This window comes from Oratosquilla oratoria, chromosome 5 (genome assembly GCF_046742065.1).
Source record: "Oratosquilla oratoria isolate Oo_2021 chromosome 5, ASM4674206v1, whole genome shotgun sequence".
NCBI classification, from domain to species: domain Eukaryota; kingdom Metazoa; phylum Arthropoda; class Malacostraca; order Stomatopoda; family Squillidae; genus Oratosquilla; species Oratosquilla oratoria.
In genome coordinates, this window is record NC_134781.1 from 4,998,981 (window position 1) to 5,013,980 (window position 15,000).

At 40.3% G+C, this 15,000-nt stretch overlaps 2 protein-coding genes across 8 annotated transcripts in view; one reads left to right on the plus strand and one right to left on the minus strand.

The window, feature by feature from the left end:
- Ucp4A (Uncoupling protein 4A) overlaps positions 1 to 11,700 on the minus strand; it is a 64,001-nt gene extending 52,301 nt beyond the window's left edge. For 4 of the 7 annotated variants that reach the window (XM_076184858.1, XM_076184859.1, XM_076184851.1 and 1 more), the window contains exon 1: positions 1,839 to 1,885. In XM_076184858.1, the coding sequence (XP_076040973.1) occupies positions 1,839 to 1,870 (32 nt within the window). In that variant the 5' untranslated portion in view covers positions 1,871 to 1,885. Of the gene's footprint in view, positions 1 to 1,838; positions 1,886 to 8,408; positions 8,428 to 11,533 lie in introns of those variants that run through there. The other 3 variants (XM_076184863.1, XM_076184856.1, XM_076184853.1) reach the window with 3 other exon arrangements.
- The window catches only part of LOC143025318 (uncharacterized), a 59,045-nt gene continuing 53,632 nt past the window's right edge, over positions 9,588 to 15,000 (plus strand). Inside the window, exons 1-2 of the mRNA XM_076184792.1 lie at positions 9,588 to 9,596; positions 10,313 to 10,403. Coding sequence (XP_076040907.1) covers positions 9,588 to 9,596; positions 10,313 to 10,403 — 100 coding nt within the window. The remainder of the gene's footprint in view (positions 9,597 to 10,312; positions 10,404 to 15,000) is intronic.

Below are 15,000 nucleotides of genomic sequence, written 5' to 3' on the forward strand. Positions count from 1 at the left end.
TGAAGAACGTAAACTGTCGAACTGGGAAAATATATCGGAAATTAAGATCAAACCTTTCCACTGATTTCATTGATCACCTGTGCGGGCCAGCCCCCAACACGCCTCCTTCTCGGCCAATCAGGCAGCGCCTTGCGAGTGCAACAGCCAATCGCCTCCGCCCTGGGTTTCCACGTTTTAAGAAGCGGGTGACGTAACAGTTTCAAGGCAAGACTTTATGTGTTCCCGTTATTTTCCCCCACCGCCCGACTAACCCCCTTCGATACAAAGACTCACCCTCCATCCTCGGATGAATTGAATCGGCTAGCGGCAGGATATCAAGAAATTGTCATCGTAGCAGTAAAACTCAACCGCCAATAGTCTTAAACCCCTTCGTGAACTTATCTTAACCTCCTTTGAGATGTCAACGAAAGTGAATTCGCCATCTGAGGTATCAATAACTTTAGTTTTATGTAGCCAGGACTAAGTTTAGTGGCATCTCTACGGACCAAAGGTACGTAGCATTCTTTTGATTGTAGGCGCATTTCCACTGTGAAGAATGCTGACAATTTCTCTTGTCCCTGTTTTCCACTGGCCTTCACCTCGTTCACCTAATGTATTCGGTGCTATAATATCCCAAAGGATAGAAGCGCTGGTATTCCCTGAACAACTACCAATACCATCAACAAAGTCACCAGGCGCCGTCCACTGTGGCCAGGACAAAGGGCAGCGTAGCGAAGCAGCCACGGCCTTGGTAACAAAGGAAAATCACACAAGAATCACCGATCTTTCCTGCAACTTCCAAGATCCGTCTTGAGGAGTGAGGTATGCGTTCTATCTGCCGCCAGGCGATATCATTCAGTGAAAGAGGGCCTGACATTAGAATGAAGGAGACTGCAAGAGACCATAAGGCCTACATTAGGCAGTTTTATTTCCATTACTACCTATAATTCCAGCCCATAAAGTTATCTAACCTTCTCTTAAAACAACCAGTTGTTTCAGCGCTCAGTGCATGGTTACTAACTCTATTCCATTCGTTCACTGTGTTGGCAAACCATTTCTTGCCTATTTCCTTCTTGAATCGCTCTAGATGAGCTGATACAAGTCCGTCCTCGATATAATGAAGCAATTACCGTATTTTCCGGCGTATAGTGCGCGACTTTTTTCCGTTAGAAGGGCCTAAAAATGGGGGGTGCGCGTTATCCGGTGGTGCGCATTATCTACGGCCTACGATAAAAATTCTGCGGCTGTGTGTGTACCCGTAATTTTTTCACAACAACGTCACGTTGGCCGTCACAAAGTCGGGACGGCACACTTCTCCGTGACGTTCCGTGAGAACAAAAAGAACAGCCATGGTGACATGAAAGAATACGCCAGCATGGGCTATATAAATATTTGGTATAGGTAGGTATCTATTGAATCTTATTTTTCATGTTTAAATAGGCCTAAACACCATGAAACATGATCAATATTCATGATATTTGCCCATGTTCACAGCATCCTAGTTAGAATATTTATGTTGGCTTTGTTGCTTCACTTTAGGTATGGTATAAATTCCGTTGCGGCAGTTCATAAACTCGTGTCAAACACTTGACTACAACACCCTCTTTCGGGAGTTATATGAACTAAACGTCACCTCGATGAGAGACTGTCCTATTTCACCACCATCATTGCAGGTTCAAAGCTAAAACGAAACCGTCTGTAGTTTGTTTCAGTATTAAATAAAAAATGATAAAGACGAATTATTTCCTCAAGATATAAAATGCACATTTTCTGTAAAAATCCCGAAATTTTTCTGTATATTTCCTACAAACTTGTGCATTAGGATATTACTGAACAATGTGCTGGTTGTTTTATCGCACCTGTGAACTTTCGTTGTGGACTTCAATTCCATTCGATCGGACACTAAAAACTTTTAAATGCATGCGGATTATACTAGTATTCATTGTGTAATTCGTACATTATGCGCGTTTTTTGTTTTCCAAGGGTGCTGATTAATTTTCAGTGCTTGGACAATACCGAATAATGTGCCGATTGCTTTTATCATAACAGTGACATTACTGAACAATTAAAATGTGTTCTCGATTCTCGCGCTAGATGGCGATCGGGCATGCGCGTTATACGTCGGTGCTCGCTATCTGTGTACTGAGATAACGAAGTGCATGGGTGCGCATTATAACCCGATGCGCATTTTAAGCCGGAAAATACGGTAGCGACATAATGACGCATTTACCGGATGGGTAAAACAGTTTGTCGCCGGCGACAAGAGGCACTGTCGTCATGGAAAGTGTAAATACCACGCGGTGCCATGCAACAACGCTACATTCCCGTGGCTGAACCCGAAACAGAAATTGAAGGGAAGGGGAGAGTGTGGGTGGAAGGTAACCCGTTCTCAGACACCCACTTGGCCATCCACCAAGGAGAAGTTGTGCTAAATATGGCACAAGGTGGCGAACCCCCTCCTCCCCTACCCACTGTCCACACACGAGTTCTCCGCCCCGCCCCCCTCCCCCCGCCTGGTTTCAGAAGGTTATGAAGATTTGTAGGCACACCTTGAGATGCTTAACCGCGGTCCCACGGCTACGGAAGGTTAAAGCCCTGTTCACATTAGCGATTTCAACCGCTGCGGTTCAATTGCAATGCAAGTCAACGGAGGCGTCCACATACAAAGCAGTTTTTCCTTGACTATTCGGTTCCGTCGCGGTTCAAACCGCTAGTGTGAACAGGGGCTAATCTCCGTGGCACCCCCGCCCCTCCACACCCTTCTGTAGCAGCGAGGGGACAGAAGGCGAGAGTGAGAAGTGAAACTCCCATCAGATGGCTACAGAGGACGTTGTGCAGCGGTTTTAATTAACCATGCCCTTGATCCAACTCACTGGGGGCAGGGTTCGAACTGCTATCACCTCGATCTTTGCCGCATGTAGTGATGCTCTAACCGCTCGACCAGCGAGCACCCAGTGTGCTGGTCATAATAGTAATAAAATGCTGTTCCCGTGTCGTTTTAAAGAGCCAACCAGTGACTTGTCTTCTTTCTCTCCCTGCCTCTCTGTCCTGCTGCCCTTTTTCTCTCCTTTGCCACAACATTGTCCCCAAGTACAAAGGATGTGGTTACTGGCGACAGAGGTAAACAATGTGATCCGTCGATGCACGACCATTTACTGGCTGACGGTTTGTGGTGAATCACAGATTTCGTTTTTTTTATGTTATCACCATATATCGAGTCTACAACAGAAAGAGAAACTTCGTTTCTTGACTAGAATCCCATCCCGTAAACCCTGTTCGCCACTGAATAAAATCGTCTGGAGGAAAAGTGATTATATGACACAGCATCTCGTAGCCAACAATTCACCCGCGATTCTATCCGTAGGACGACACAGCGCCGTTACACGTCACCGTAACGAGGGGGGGGGGCGAGGAAGCTGATGATAAAATCATAAAGTCTCACCTCCTACCGCTAGACCAACAACGGCCCACCCCCACCAACTGAATAAAATAGTCTGCTGCTAGACAGAATAAAGACAAAAATGTCGAGTGTGCCGTCACCGTATTCCCAAAGGCAACGCCGCGACCAGCCGCCGGCCAAAGTGGGTCACACTCAATTCGATTTGCAGAACTGTTCCAATTTTAGATTTTTTTCTCTGGTTGTCGTCGGGTGTTTTCTTTTTTTCTCACACCAGATGCGGTGGTACCGCCCTCCCCCGCCACGACGCTGAACAAGTTTTTCCGACAGTCACCAGGCAATTAGGGGGGGGGGGGGGAGTACATCCCGTTGCGGAAGCTGAACCTTGGAACAGCCGCGTACGAACTTGTCAACAGTTTTTTTTTTTTTTCGTTCCAGGGCAAACTCCTAACATTTAAAGGTAGAGGCATATTCCAAAGTTCGACGACAGTCTCGTGGGAACCCCGCCCGCTTACAGGTGACGCCTCTCTCGTCGCGCGCTTGGCCGTTTAAAGTACGTCGGGCACTTAGGATATTAAAAGAAATAGTGCAACAACGACCCCAGTGCGCCATAGTGCAATCTATCTGCAGGCTGAGTTGCACCAGGATATCGACGTCACTCTTTATGGTTTCTGTGCCTTGGGTTAGGCTAGGTTAGGTTAGGATCAATATGGCCAACTATTGCCTGGGGTTGTCGATACATGTACACACCGACAGTATTTACATTGTGATAGATACTGCCCTCCTTATGAGAGCTCAGAGTTCATGTACAGACAAATCGAAGGTCAATAGGCGGGGATCGATCTCGGGCCCGCATCGCCGTGAGTCAGAGGCGCTAAACAGTTCACCTGCAACACCTTCGTTGTCTTTGTCTCTTTTGTCCTGCCTACTTCTTCTAACCCCCCAAAGTTTTTCTTCGTCTTCATAAACAAGGAAGCATTTGAGGTTCAATGTTTTATACAGGTCTGTTTTTTATACTACCCTGTTTTGTTATCATTGTAACATCCAATAATTGCTCTCTTCCAAGCGAAGTGGGAAGTGAGAAACCCCTGGTAGAGCAAAGCCCTGTCAGCTGCGGCAAGCCGCTGGTGATTTTGAGGCTGATGATAGGTCGCCTCCCCACCTGGCCAGGGATGTCGGGAACCAACGCAGCAAGTCCGCAACGGGTCTCGGGAATCGAACTCACGACCACCTATTCATGAGTTCGACACGGTATCCACAGGGCCGGTGGCATCAAAACAGACCCACGCTAATACAACTTCTCTTCCAATAGAGATTTATTGGAGGGACCAAGGACAACTGGAGACTACTGTGGGGCTACGGGTTTCTAGTCAGCAAAACCAGAGGCATCAATTATCATTATCCTGACCCCCAACCTTAAGCTGTACACACTCCAATTCTATCATAACACTACCATTTATATTTCCCCCTAGAGACCACAAGTCGTTTTTACAAAGCAACCCTGTTTTTAACATCTTCAATGATGCATTACTTCTCCATACTTTCTCGAGCACTCCCACCACTACCCTGCTGCAATGAGTGCTACAATCTCCTGCAATTCAAAATTTCACCATACATTGTCTCCCAAATAATTGAACACTTTTACCTCTGATTGATGATTGATTTATGAAATTTTTGGCTCGAAGGCCAACTTTACCTTTGTCAAGTTCCTTTTGACCAACCTTCACACTAGGCGGCACATCTCCTTTTGTTTAACGTATTCCTTTCATGATTGGACTCATCTTTACTCAAAAAGAAATTCCAATAACTTTCTGCTTCTGCTATGCCTCCTTTCTACTACTACTCACCTCTCCCTCTTTGTTGCAATACTGGCCCCAACGAGAGAAGCACTCACCAAAGAATTATTTTCCTTTTTCTTCTTGTTGGTGCCAAGCTATTCTATTCACCTGCCTGACACCCTTCCCCTGGTAGTAAAGGAGTGCCTATCTTCACTACCTCCACATATATATATTTTTATTGTGAGTGATCCCAGATTATTTTATTTATCTTCATGGTATCCCTTTGTATCAAATGATGTTGGTTTTCTGTCTGAAAATGTTTTGGTATTTATTTTATTATTACACACACATATATATATATCTTATCTCTTTATATATATATATATATATATATATATATATGAATATATATATATATATATATATATATATATATACATATACATATATATATATATATATATATATATATATATATTTTTTTTTTTTTTTTTTTTTTTTTTAAGTGCAGGTGATGACCTGAATATCATGCTTGACTTGGAAGTGATTGTTCTACTGCTGAGTTGTATTCTGTGGGTTGGTGAAGTAAAGAATTTGGCTATGAAAACATTGTTTTGTTTTTTTATCCAAGTGTTTATATTTCTAATGGATGTATTGTGGTTCTGGGGGTCAGTTCTTATAGAATACTGTTTCTGTTATGTTATTTTGCATTTGGTGGGCCATGTTTCAGTGATGTAACAAAATAGGTGGGTGGGTTTGAAGGCTCTTGCGTTGAATTTTATGCTTATCCTTCTCATTTCCTGCTCTATAAGAAGGCTCTTAAGTGAAGATGTTTAATTACTGTTTTAATGCATCCAGTTATTATTTTCTAGGTTTTAGGTGTTACTTGTGATATTTGTGGGAAATAACAAGAAGGTACCTCTGAAATAAACAAAGGGATCCTTCATCTGTACCTGAATTGGTAAAAACAAAGGTTCTGGGTATCCGGGTTATAAATAACAGACTGGGAACTAAGGTGGTGGAAAAAGTGATGGCAAAAACCTTTTGCCATACTGTATTCAGAAGTATAAATAATATGTAAGGAATAAAGAGAACATAACACAGCCCGTTAATATGTGTAGACAGGACATAGGATGGACAAGAGTATATAATCACATATGATATTTCCACAAAAATCATGATGGAGAAAGTTGAGAAAAGTAAAAGCAGAGGGTTGGATAAATGCCAGATCAATATTATGGCAATGCAGTTTTGATTGTAAGGAAGAATCATAATCAAAAGTCATGCAGAGTTAAAGAAAGCAAAGTTTAATGGTAGCCTAATAAGTGTAGCTAAGCAGTTGGGACTTTGAAAACTGTGAATATACAGTATAGGGCAAGAGGTATGAGAGCAGAGATACTGAGAGGCGAGTTGAAGAGGCTGGCAATTTAATAAGACTTCTGGACATTCACGGAAAACAAAAAGAAATACATATGAAAGGAGTTCTTGGAAGGAGCTTGAGGTGGAAGTGAGAAATTAAACTGGATGAGGTTCTGACAAAGAAAAGGAATGGAAACTAGGTCAAATGGAATACTTTAATGAATTCATAAATACAGATGTGCGAGATGTGTGATGGGACTAACTTCCTATTCATCAATGGTTAGGCCTATTTTTTTTTAATATAAACTATTTTTGACTAAGTAAAACTAATGAATGAATCCATCAAAATAGGGCAATGACACTGGGAAACCACAATAAATAATTTGAAACAAAAATAAAATTGGATAATGAATGTTTTGTTTCGTTACATTAATATTCTCAGACAAATTTATAAAAGAATTCCTAGATTCTGTTACCTTTTCTTCTACCCCAACAACGAGTCAAGGCATGCTTTGAATCAACTGGCCCCTTACAAGAGGAAAAAGGTAATTGATTTATGTAACAATAACTTTAAAAAGGTTATTCATTTAAGAGCAGGAAAGTGACGACAAAAAAAAAAAAAAAAAAAAAAAAAGCACAAATATAAAGGATGCACAACATTAGCACGTATAGAACAGGAAAAAATGTATATAAACTTGAAGCAAAGTTGCAATAATGGGTATCTTGAATTCCCACTTATGGAATTGTCATAGATGAGAGGGAAAATGTCAAGTGGAAGCATGGGGGGCCAATGGTGCTGGAGCTCACAGTCCTACAATGGCAACCTGTTCATTGCATAGTAAAAAGCAATATCCATCATCGGAGTAAGTATGTGCCTTTGACTTGGCTACCCCACCTTATAAAGGGGAAAAAGATCTTGGTATGTTGATAGATTTTCAAAATATCTTTACATTATTCAAAGTTGTGAGAATGAATAATTATCATGGAGCACCTGAAGTACAGACAACTCCAGCACCTTAAAAAGTACCACTGCAACAGAGTGGAAGAGTTCCTGGATCTCCCAATGACAAAACATAACAAAAGAAAGTGGAATTATTACCTCAATGTACAACTTGGTTGTGGTCCAAATATGGTTCTGAAAAGAATCACAGACAAATTCCCACAGGTACTGACCAGTGTAAGCATGAAAGAGAATCCTCTCTTTTGTGATGGTTCTTATTCCAAAGAAACCTATTCGGGCCAGGTAAATATCTAAAAATCACTAATTAGTGTTAGCACAAAGCATCCACACTAAGCAAGTAGATTGGATATGGAGTCCTGACTCAATGAAAACAATCAAGAGTAAAGAGACTCAAGATTGTCACACAATCAAAATGTCGCAAAAAGCTGTACAATGCACAAATGAAGAGGCATGTTAGATGCAATACCATGAGGTTTTTCACATATCACTTCTGCTGGTTCGATAATCGACAATACGGAGGCCATTTTCATGTTAAAACTCATGTCCACAAATCCTTCATCTTATACAAGAAATAAAGATGAGCATCTATCATATCTGATGTAATATGAGCACAGAAATTGGGATACTGAACACTGTGGCAGTCAAATAAGACAATGCTAATTCCAGCATCAGTAAAATCCACAATGAATATGTTTTATGAAAGCATAATGGCCAACACTTTCATTTTATGTGTTAAAAAGCCCCATTAAGAGAGGATGAATCCCATTTCTGATGTGGGGCTGATGGTATGCAAGTTAATTTCACAAGATTACCATGCATCATAAGGGAAAAAATAATTTCTGACAAAGAACATGAAAAAGTATTCAATAGCTTTGTACAAAGTTAAAAGAAACTGGATTCAAATATATTCATGCTTAATGTCATGTAAACCTACTCATTGCAAAAAAGGGAAGTGGCGTTGGCCACTAGATGTAAGACAACTGTGATAAATGATGTCAATCTGGTTCTACCGTTTTTATGCTGATCCCACTGCATTCTCCATCATCCTTTGATCTGAAGAAAACTAGTTTCCAAAAAATAAATATATAAATAAGAACACGAAATACAAACTTCTAATGAATAATCTAGCTTATGATTTGTGCAATAAGTTGACACCTTATGCACATCTTGTTGGAACCAATACTTCGCCAATAGCAAAAGGAAGTCCTTTAAGAAAACATTAAGTGAGGTTTTTAAGTACCATGCTGAATCATCATGAAAGCATCATCTAAGCATGTGATCATCACTACAGGTAAAATGCAATTGTATGATAGAAAAACATGTCCAACAACTCCCCAATAAAGGCTCAGTGCAAAATTGTATTTCATCCCCGATAAGAAACACTTTTATCCTCAAAGACATCACACCAAAGAAGTGGTGTTACTGAGACAATAAGGAAGAGATTTAATGAGGACACTAAAAGGAAGGGATAATAGAGGTTAAAACTGATAAGCATTCTTATTTGCGTGGAGATTAGTCTAAAAAAAAAATGCTGCATGACTATCAGTACAAAGACCCCCAGCTGAGTGTGATAAGCCATGTACCAGTGCACATAAACAATCTGCCCCTCCTTCTCTCCACAATTATTCTGTTGAAATGCCAGTGTAAGGATCTAGAAAAAAAAAAGAATCCCATGGTCTACAAAAATATTCAAACACAGCCACCACTGCTATCAATAATAGTGATCTATTCACTTGCACAAATTATGGACTAGGTTCTTTACTCACTTATGAAAATTATATATTGCATGGCTCTTCAAATGCTGTGCTTAACCCTTTGGCATCTATATTCAACTCATGATTATTCTACTGCCAATCAATTTTATTGAACTTCAGGTTACTAATGTAAACATCAAAAGAATTAAACCTATCTCAAGCAACCCTTTGGCATCTTTACTATATCTACTTTAAATCTATTAAAGTTGGTGCCATGTAACTTTATTTAAACCTTTTTATTGTGGTGAAGCACTTTCAGAAGGACCCTGTGATGGGCAGCTGCATAAGGCAGTTCCATGGGATGGAATAATAATGACTGTTGGCAAAAGTTTCGCTAACAAGAGACCCATAGCCCTATAATGGCCAGGGTCAGTTTATGGGTCCTCCCATAGATTTCTGGAAAAAAGAAAAGAATGTTGTCTGTGCTGTATTTGTGTGGGTCTGTTTCTATGTCACCAGCTAGCAAGAGGAAGAGGAGAAGGTAAAAAGACGTCATTAATCCACAGGATGAAAATCAAACAGGAACATCTCCCTGCCATCAACCTCCAAAGCACACCAACACCCTCACTTCTATCAAGAGATGCAACCTGAGTTGCTGGTGCTCAGCTTTCAAATCAGGCCCAAAATCTCACTTTCTTTCTACATCAACTTCCCCAAGTTTTCTATGACTGTCTTATGCGAATAGGGTAGACATCCAACCTGTACCCATCATACTAGCTGGTGACACATACCATAATAACACAACACAGACAACAGCCCAGCCTTTCTTCCTGAAACTATACAAACTTATATTTGAGAATAAGAGAGAAAAACCCCTAACCACACCTCCCTTCCTGTATATTACAATTAGGTAAATCAATCAAATAAATACATCTACATTAAGGTTGTCATCTTGAATTCACACATTATCAGCACCAATACAGAATTGCTTGGCAACAGACAACAAATACCTTCAATGCAACAACTACACATAAGGATAAGACAGATTACATTACAATGTTCAACACACATAAGGATAACAATGTGGATCAATCCTTAGCTCCAGTTCTCTCTTGCAGGAAACTCGCAGCCTCCAGAAAACTAGCCACAGCCACCAGTCCAACCCACAAGTCAGCAAGAGAAGAGATTATGTGTTGCTGTCAGGATTGAGCGAGTGTGGAACAGGACAGCACGAGGTACTCTTTATCTTTTGTGTTGCAGGCAATGCAGCTGCACCCGGGGCAACTGGAGTCTGTTGCCAAGCCAATTCTGTGTTGATATTTTTTTTTCTTAATGCTGGGTGGTGACCTGAACATAAGCATGCCTATGTAATTCTTGGGGGACAACTTCGCAAATGGGTAGACTTCTAAGGAAGTTTGATGGAGTCAATTTGGCCATCTACTGTGAAGTGCTTGTTTTGTGATCTTAGTATGTGTATGTTTTTTAGTGTGGATATACCATGGGGTACTGTGGGGCAAGTTATAATAGACATTTGAGTAGAGCACTGCTGAGGTTTTTATTTTGCATTTAGTAGGCTATTTTGTGTGATGTGAGGAGGTGGGGCATTTGAGGGCACTTACATAGATCTTCAAACCAATCATTCTCTTCTGCTGCTCTATGTGAAGTATTCTGGTTTCTGAGCATAATTCTTCTGTGAAGGTAGTTTATAGTAGTATATTCTTATTCTTGACATTATTTTGTGTTGTTTGGACAATGTCTAATTTCTTACAGGGGCTAAGATGCTGCAGGGCACTATGCCACTACAAAACTTCAAAAGCAATATTATTGGCGAATATATGGCAGGAAAGGAAAATAATGCCATGATGATGATAACAAGGAACAAATGGTATTACTATCTTTTCAATTCAGGGGGCATATCCTGTCAATCTGGTTGTTGCTAAGCTATTCTATCCTCAAAGGTTGCCTCTGAATTTCCCATTTAGTATTTACTGGCAGCTACCAGGCTATTTTATTCTTCTATGTAGATCTTCTGTAAGAAAAGGGGGTAAGCATTCCAACGTGCACCACGATATTAGTCCCTGTCCCGCACAAAACGAGTCTCAACACAGACAACAGTACAGAGAAATTTCCGTAAATCCAATCTATCGCCCTACTTTCAGATCGTACCCGCCATACAAATTACGCCTTAACCCATACATTACACGGTAAAGGTCGGGAATGACAAAGTAAACAATATTATGAACGGATGTGAAATATATAAGCTTATCAATACTAAACACCCCACATGCACTACTCAACTTCGTAATTAAACCATGATGGGAGAGAACCAAGATAAAAAATACGTATCTATTACATTTAACATTACCTGTATTAATGTTCTATCTTTCTAACCATCGAATATCGAGTAGAGCTGATTTGAAGTTCGTAAAGGAATGCTTCGTTCTCATAGGTATTGTTTTCGTTTCGTAAGGAAAGAGAAAGAGTTTTTTCACACAACGTCAAAGTAAGCTGCGTCCACTTTGACACAAGCCCGACTTCGTATGACCGAGATGCCTCCTTGAAAACGCCTACGCCATGACAAAGTATCCAAAGCGTCTGGAGCTAAAGAAAAACTGTCGTATTTTCGTTCCATATATTTCCATAGTAACAAGTATTACATAAGAAAAGTGGTATATGTGTATGCGTATAAGCTATATATATATATATATATATATATATACACACACACACATAATATATATGTATATATATACATATATATGTATATGCATATATATACATATCTATATGCATATATATGTATATATATATATATATATATATATATATGCTAATAAGAACACGGGTGCGTGTGTTCACTTATGCAAAATAGACTACTTGGAAAAATAAATTAACGAAGCAGAGCGTTTTCGTATATTACATCTTTAATGCAAAACACTTTTTACACTGAAGGTGTAATATACGAAAGCGCTCTGCTTCGTTAGTTTATTTTTCCAAGTGGTCTACTTTGCATATATATATATATATATATAAACAGTATATAATATATATATGTATATGCACATTATATATATATATATATATATGTATATGTGCATATATATGTATATGCATATATAATATATACATATATATATATATATATATATATATACATACATATAAAGCCTACATACTGTATACATGTATGTGTGTGTGTGTGTGTGTGTGTGTGTGTGTGTGTGTGTGTGTGTGTGTGTGTGTGTGTGTGTGTGTGTGTGTGTGTGTGTGTGTGTGTGTGTGTGTGTGTGTGTGCGCGTGTGTGCGTGTGTGTGCGCGTGTGTATATGTGCGTGTTTGTGTGTGTAAGCCTTGTCTTTATTCTTATCGGTTCCAAAATCTAACCACTGCATATCTGGACTCCCAGGATGCTCGTGGTGACGTTGCCCCTTCGCCGTTCTGCACCTACAGTATATGTGTCCGAGTGCCCTGTCCTTTGTTCATTTTTGCTTCTCTATTTGGTGGCCTTCTGTCAATGTATATCTTATATATATATATATATATATATATATATATATATATATATATATATATATACACATATACATTTCTACATATTTTATATATATTTTTATATTTTTGGAAATCCTCTGTGGAGGGGACTCCTATAACTACCGATGGTAATTCAATCCAATTTTGTACTGTTCTCAAAAGCTGTACTCCTTTACTTCCCTCTTTAGGCCTTCTGGGGCCTGAGCTTGTGTCCTCCTCAGGTGTTTTGTGTGATGTCGAGATTAGTCAGGGAGAGGGAGGGAGAGGGTAGATCTAGGGGAGAGGGAGAGGAAGGGAGAGAAGCGAAGGGTAGAGAGGGAGAATGAGAGGTAGGGAGAGGGGGGAATGGGGGGTGCGGGGGGGATGTCCTACGGAGGTGAATGAAGTCATCTTGTGTCGGCGGCGGCAAAGGAGAAGTAGGGGGAAGAGGTTTCGAGGGAGAGATGACCCTTGTTAAAGCTGAGGACGCCGACGTCACCTGCGATACTATATAATAGTACCCGAGGTATCAGATGAAGACGAAGCGACCAATCGATGAAGCCGTTGGGTTGCAGAAGCCGAGGAGCCTATGCCGGGAGGTGATTCTTGGCTCAGACCGAAACCGCACCTTTGCCCTACTTTGCACTTTGGGAACGGTTCTGAGAGGTAACAAACAGTCAGTGTTTGCTGTTGATTGGATAGGAGTGAGTAATTTGACCCCACAACCATGTGAATGCGAGGCCAGCACGCTTCCGATCACACCACCAGTTAGGGAGTGCCGTCCATCTCTCTCTCTCTCCCTCTGTGTATATATATATATATATATATATATATATATATATATATATACATATATATACATATTTATATATATATATACATATATATATATATATACATATATCTACATATATATATATATAGATATATAGATATATATAAATACATATATATATATATATATAGATATAGATATAAAGATATATATATATATATATATATATATATATATATATATATATATATGAAGGACTACTATTATAGTCCTCGATATATATATACAAATATATAAATATATATATATATATATATATATATATATATATATATATATATATATATATATATATATATCAAGGACTACTATTATAGTCCTCGATATATATATACAAATATATAAATATATATATATATATATATATATATATATATATATATATATATATATATATATATATATATAGCTTCCGTCCGGTGATTTTATTCAGCTAAGGGAGAAGGTCCCTGATCTACCCAAGGAGCAGGGAAAGCCTCAACAGATTCCATCATTGAAGGAGGGAGAAGGGAAGATAGGAAATGGATTCCGACCAGGTGGAGCCCCGGCGGAGGAAGTGAGCCCGCTGCAAGACGGCCCACGCATAACCCCAAACAAGAACAGAGCGGTTCTTTCCGGAGAGAGAACGACCAATATGACGTCACGAGGCGTGTCGGCCGATCGACTGTGCCTGCATGTATGTGTTTGTCTTTATTCTGCCTTGGCGCCGTGGCTTGCTTAAACCGCCATTCATTCCCGAGGTTACAGAGTATAAAGTAATTATTTCTCCCTCTCTCTCTGTCTCTCTCTTTCTCTTTCTCTCTCTCTCTCTCTCTCTCTCTCTCTCTCTCTCTCCACACGCACACACACACACACATGTGCGCGCGCGCGCACACACACACACACACACACACACACACACACACACACACACACACACACACACACACACACACACACACACACACACACACACACACACACACACACACACACACACACACACACATACTGACTGTGGGTTACTGCAAAACGATCTAGACAATATACATGCCCGAAGAGTTGAGAATGAACATAAGAGCAAAATAGATAGATAAGTAAATAATTATAGAGATAAATAAATCCGAGGGCTGCAGCTAGGCTAGCAAGGACAATACCACCCGGTACGGAAGGGATCGTCTGTCGTCGTCGTCATCATCGGGAAGGCGCGCATGCCGGAGACACAATTAGACCTCCTGGCGGTTGACCACAAAAAAAGAAAGAAAAAAAAAAAGCCCTTGGCAACTAACAGGAGGGTCGCTCTCTCTGTGCATGGACAGTTATCCCCTTTCCCCTCTTCCCTCGCCCCCCTCTCTCTCTTTCTCTCTCTTTGTACGCTCGCGTCTGTTCTTCCCGCGCGTTCCTCTTCGGATATTGGAGCATCGAGACTTTCCACGGTCGGCGGAGGGGCATCCCAGGTCACTTCCTTCACTCAAAACACTTAGTACACAGTAAGGCCCTGTTCACACT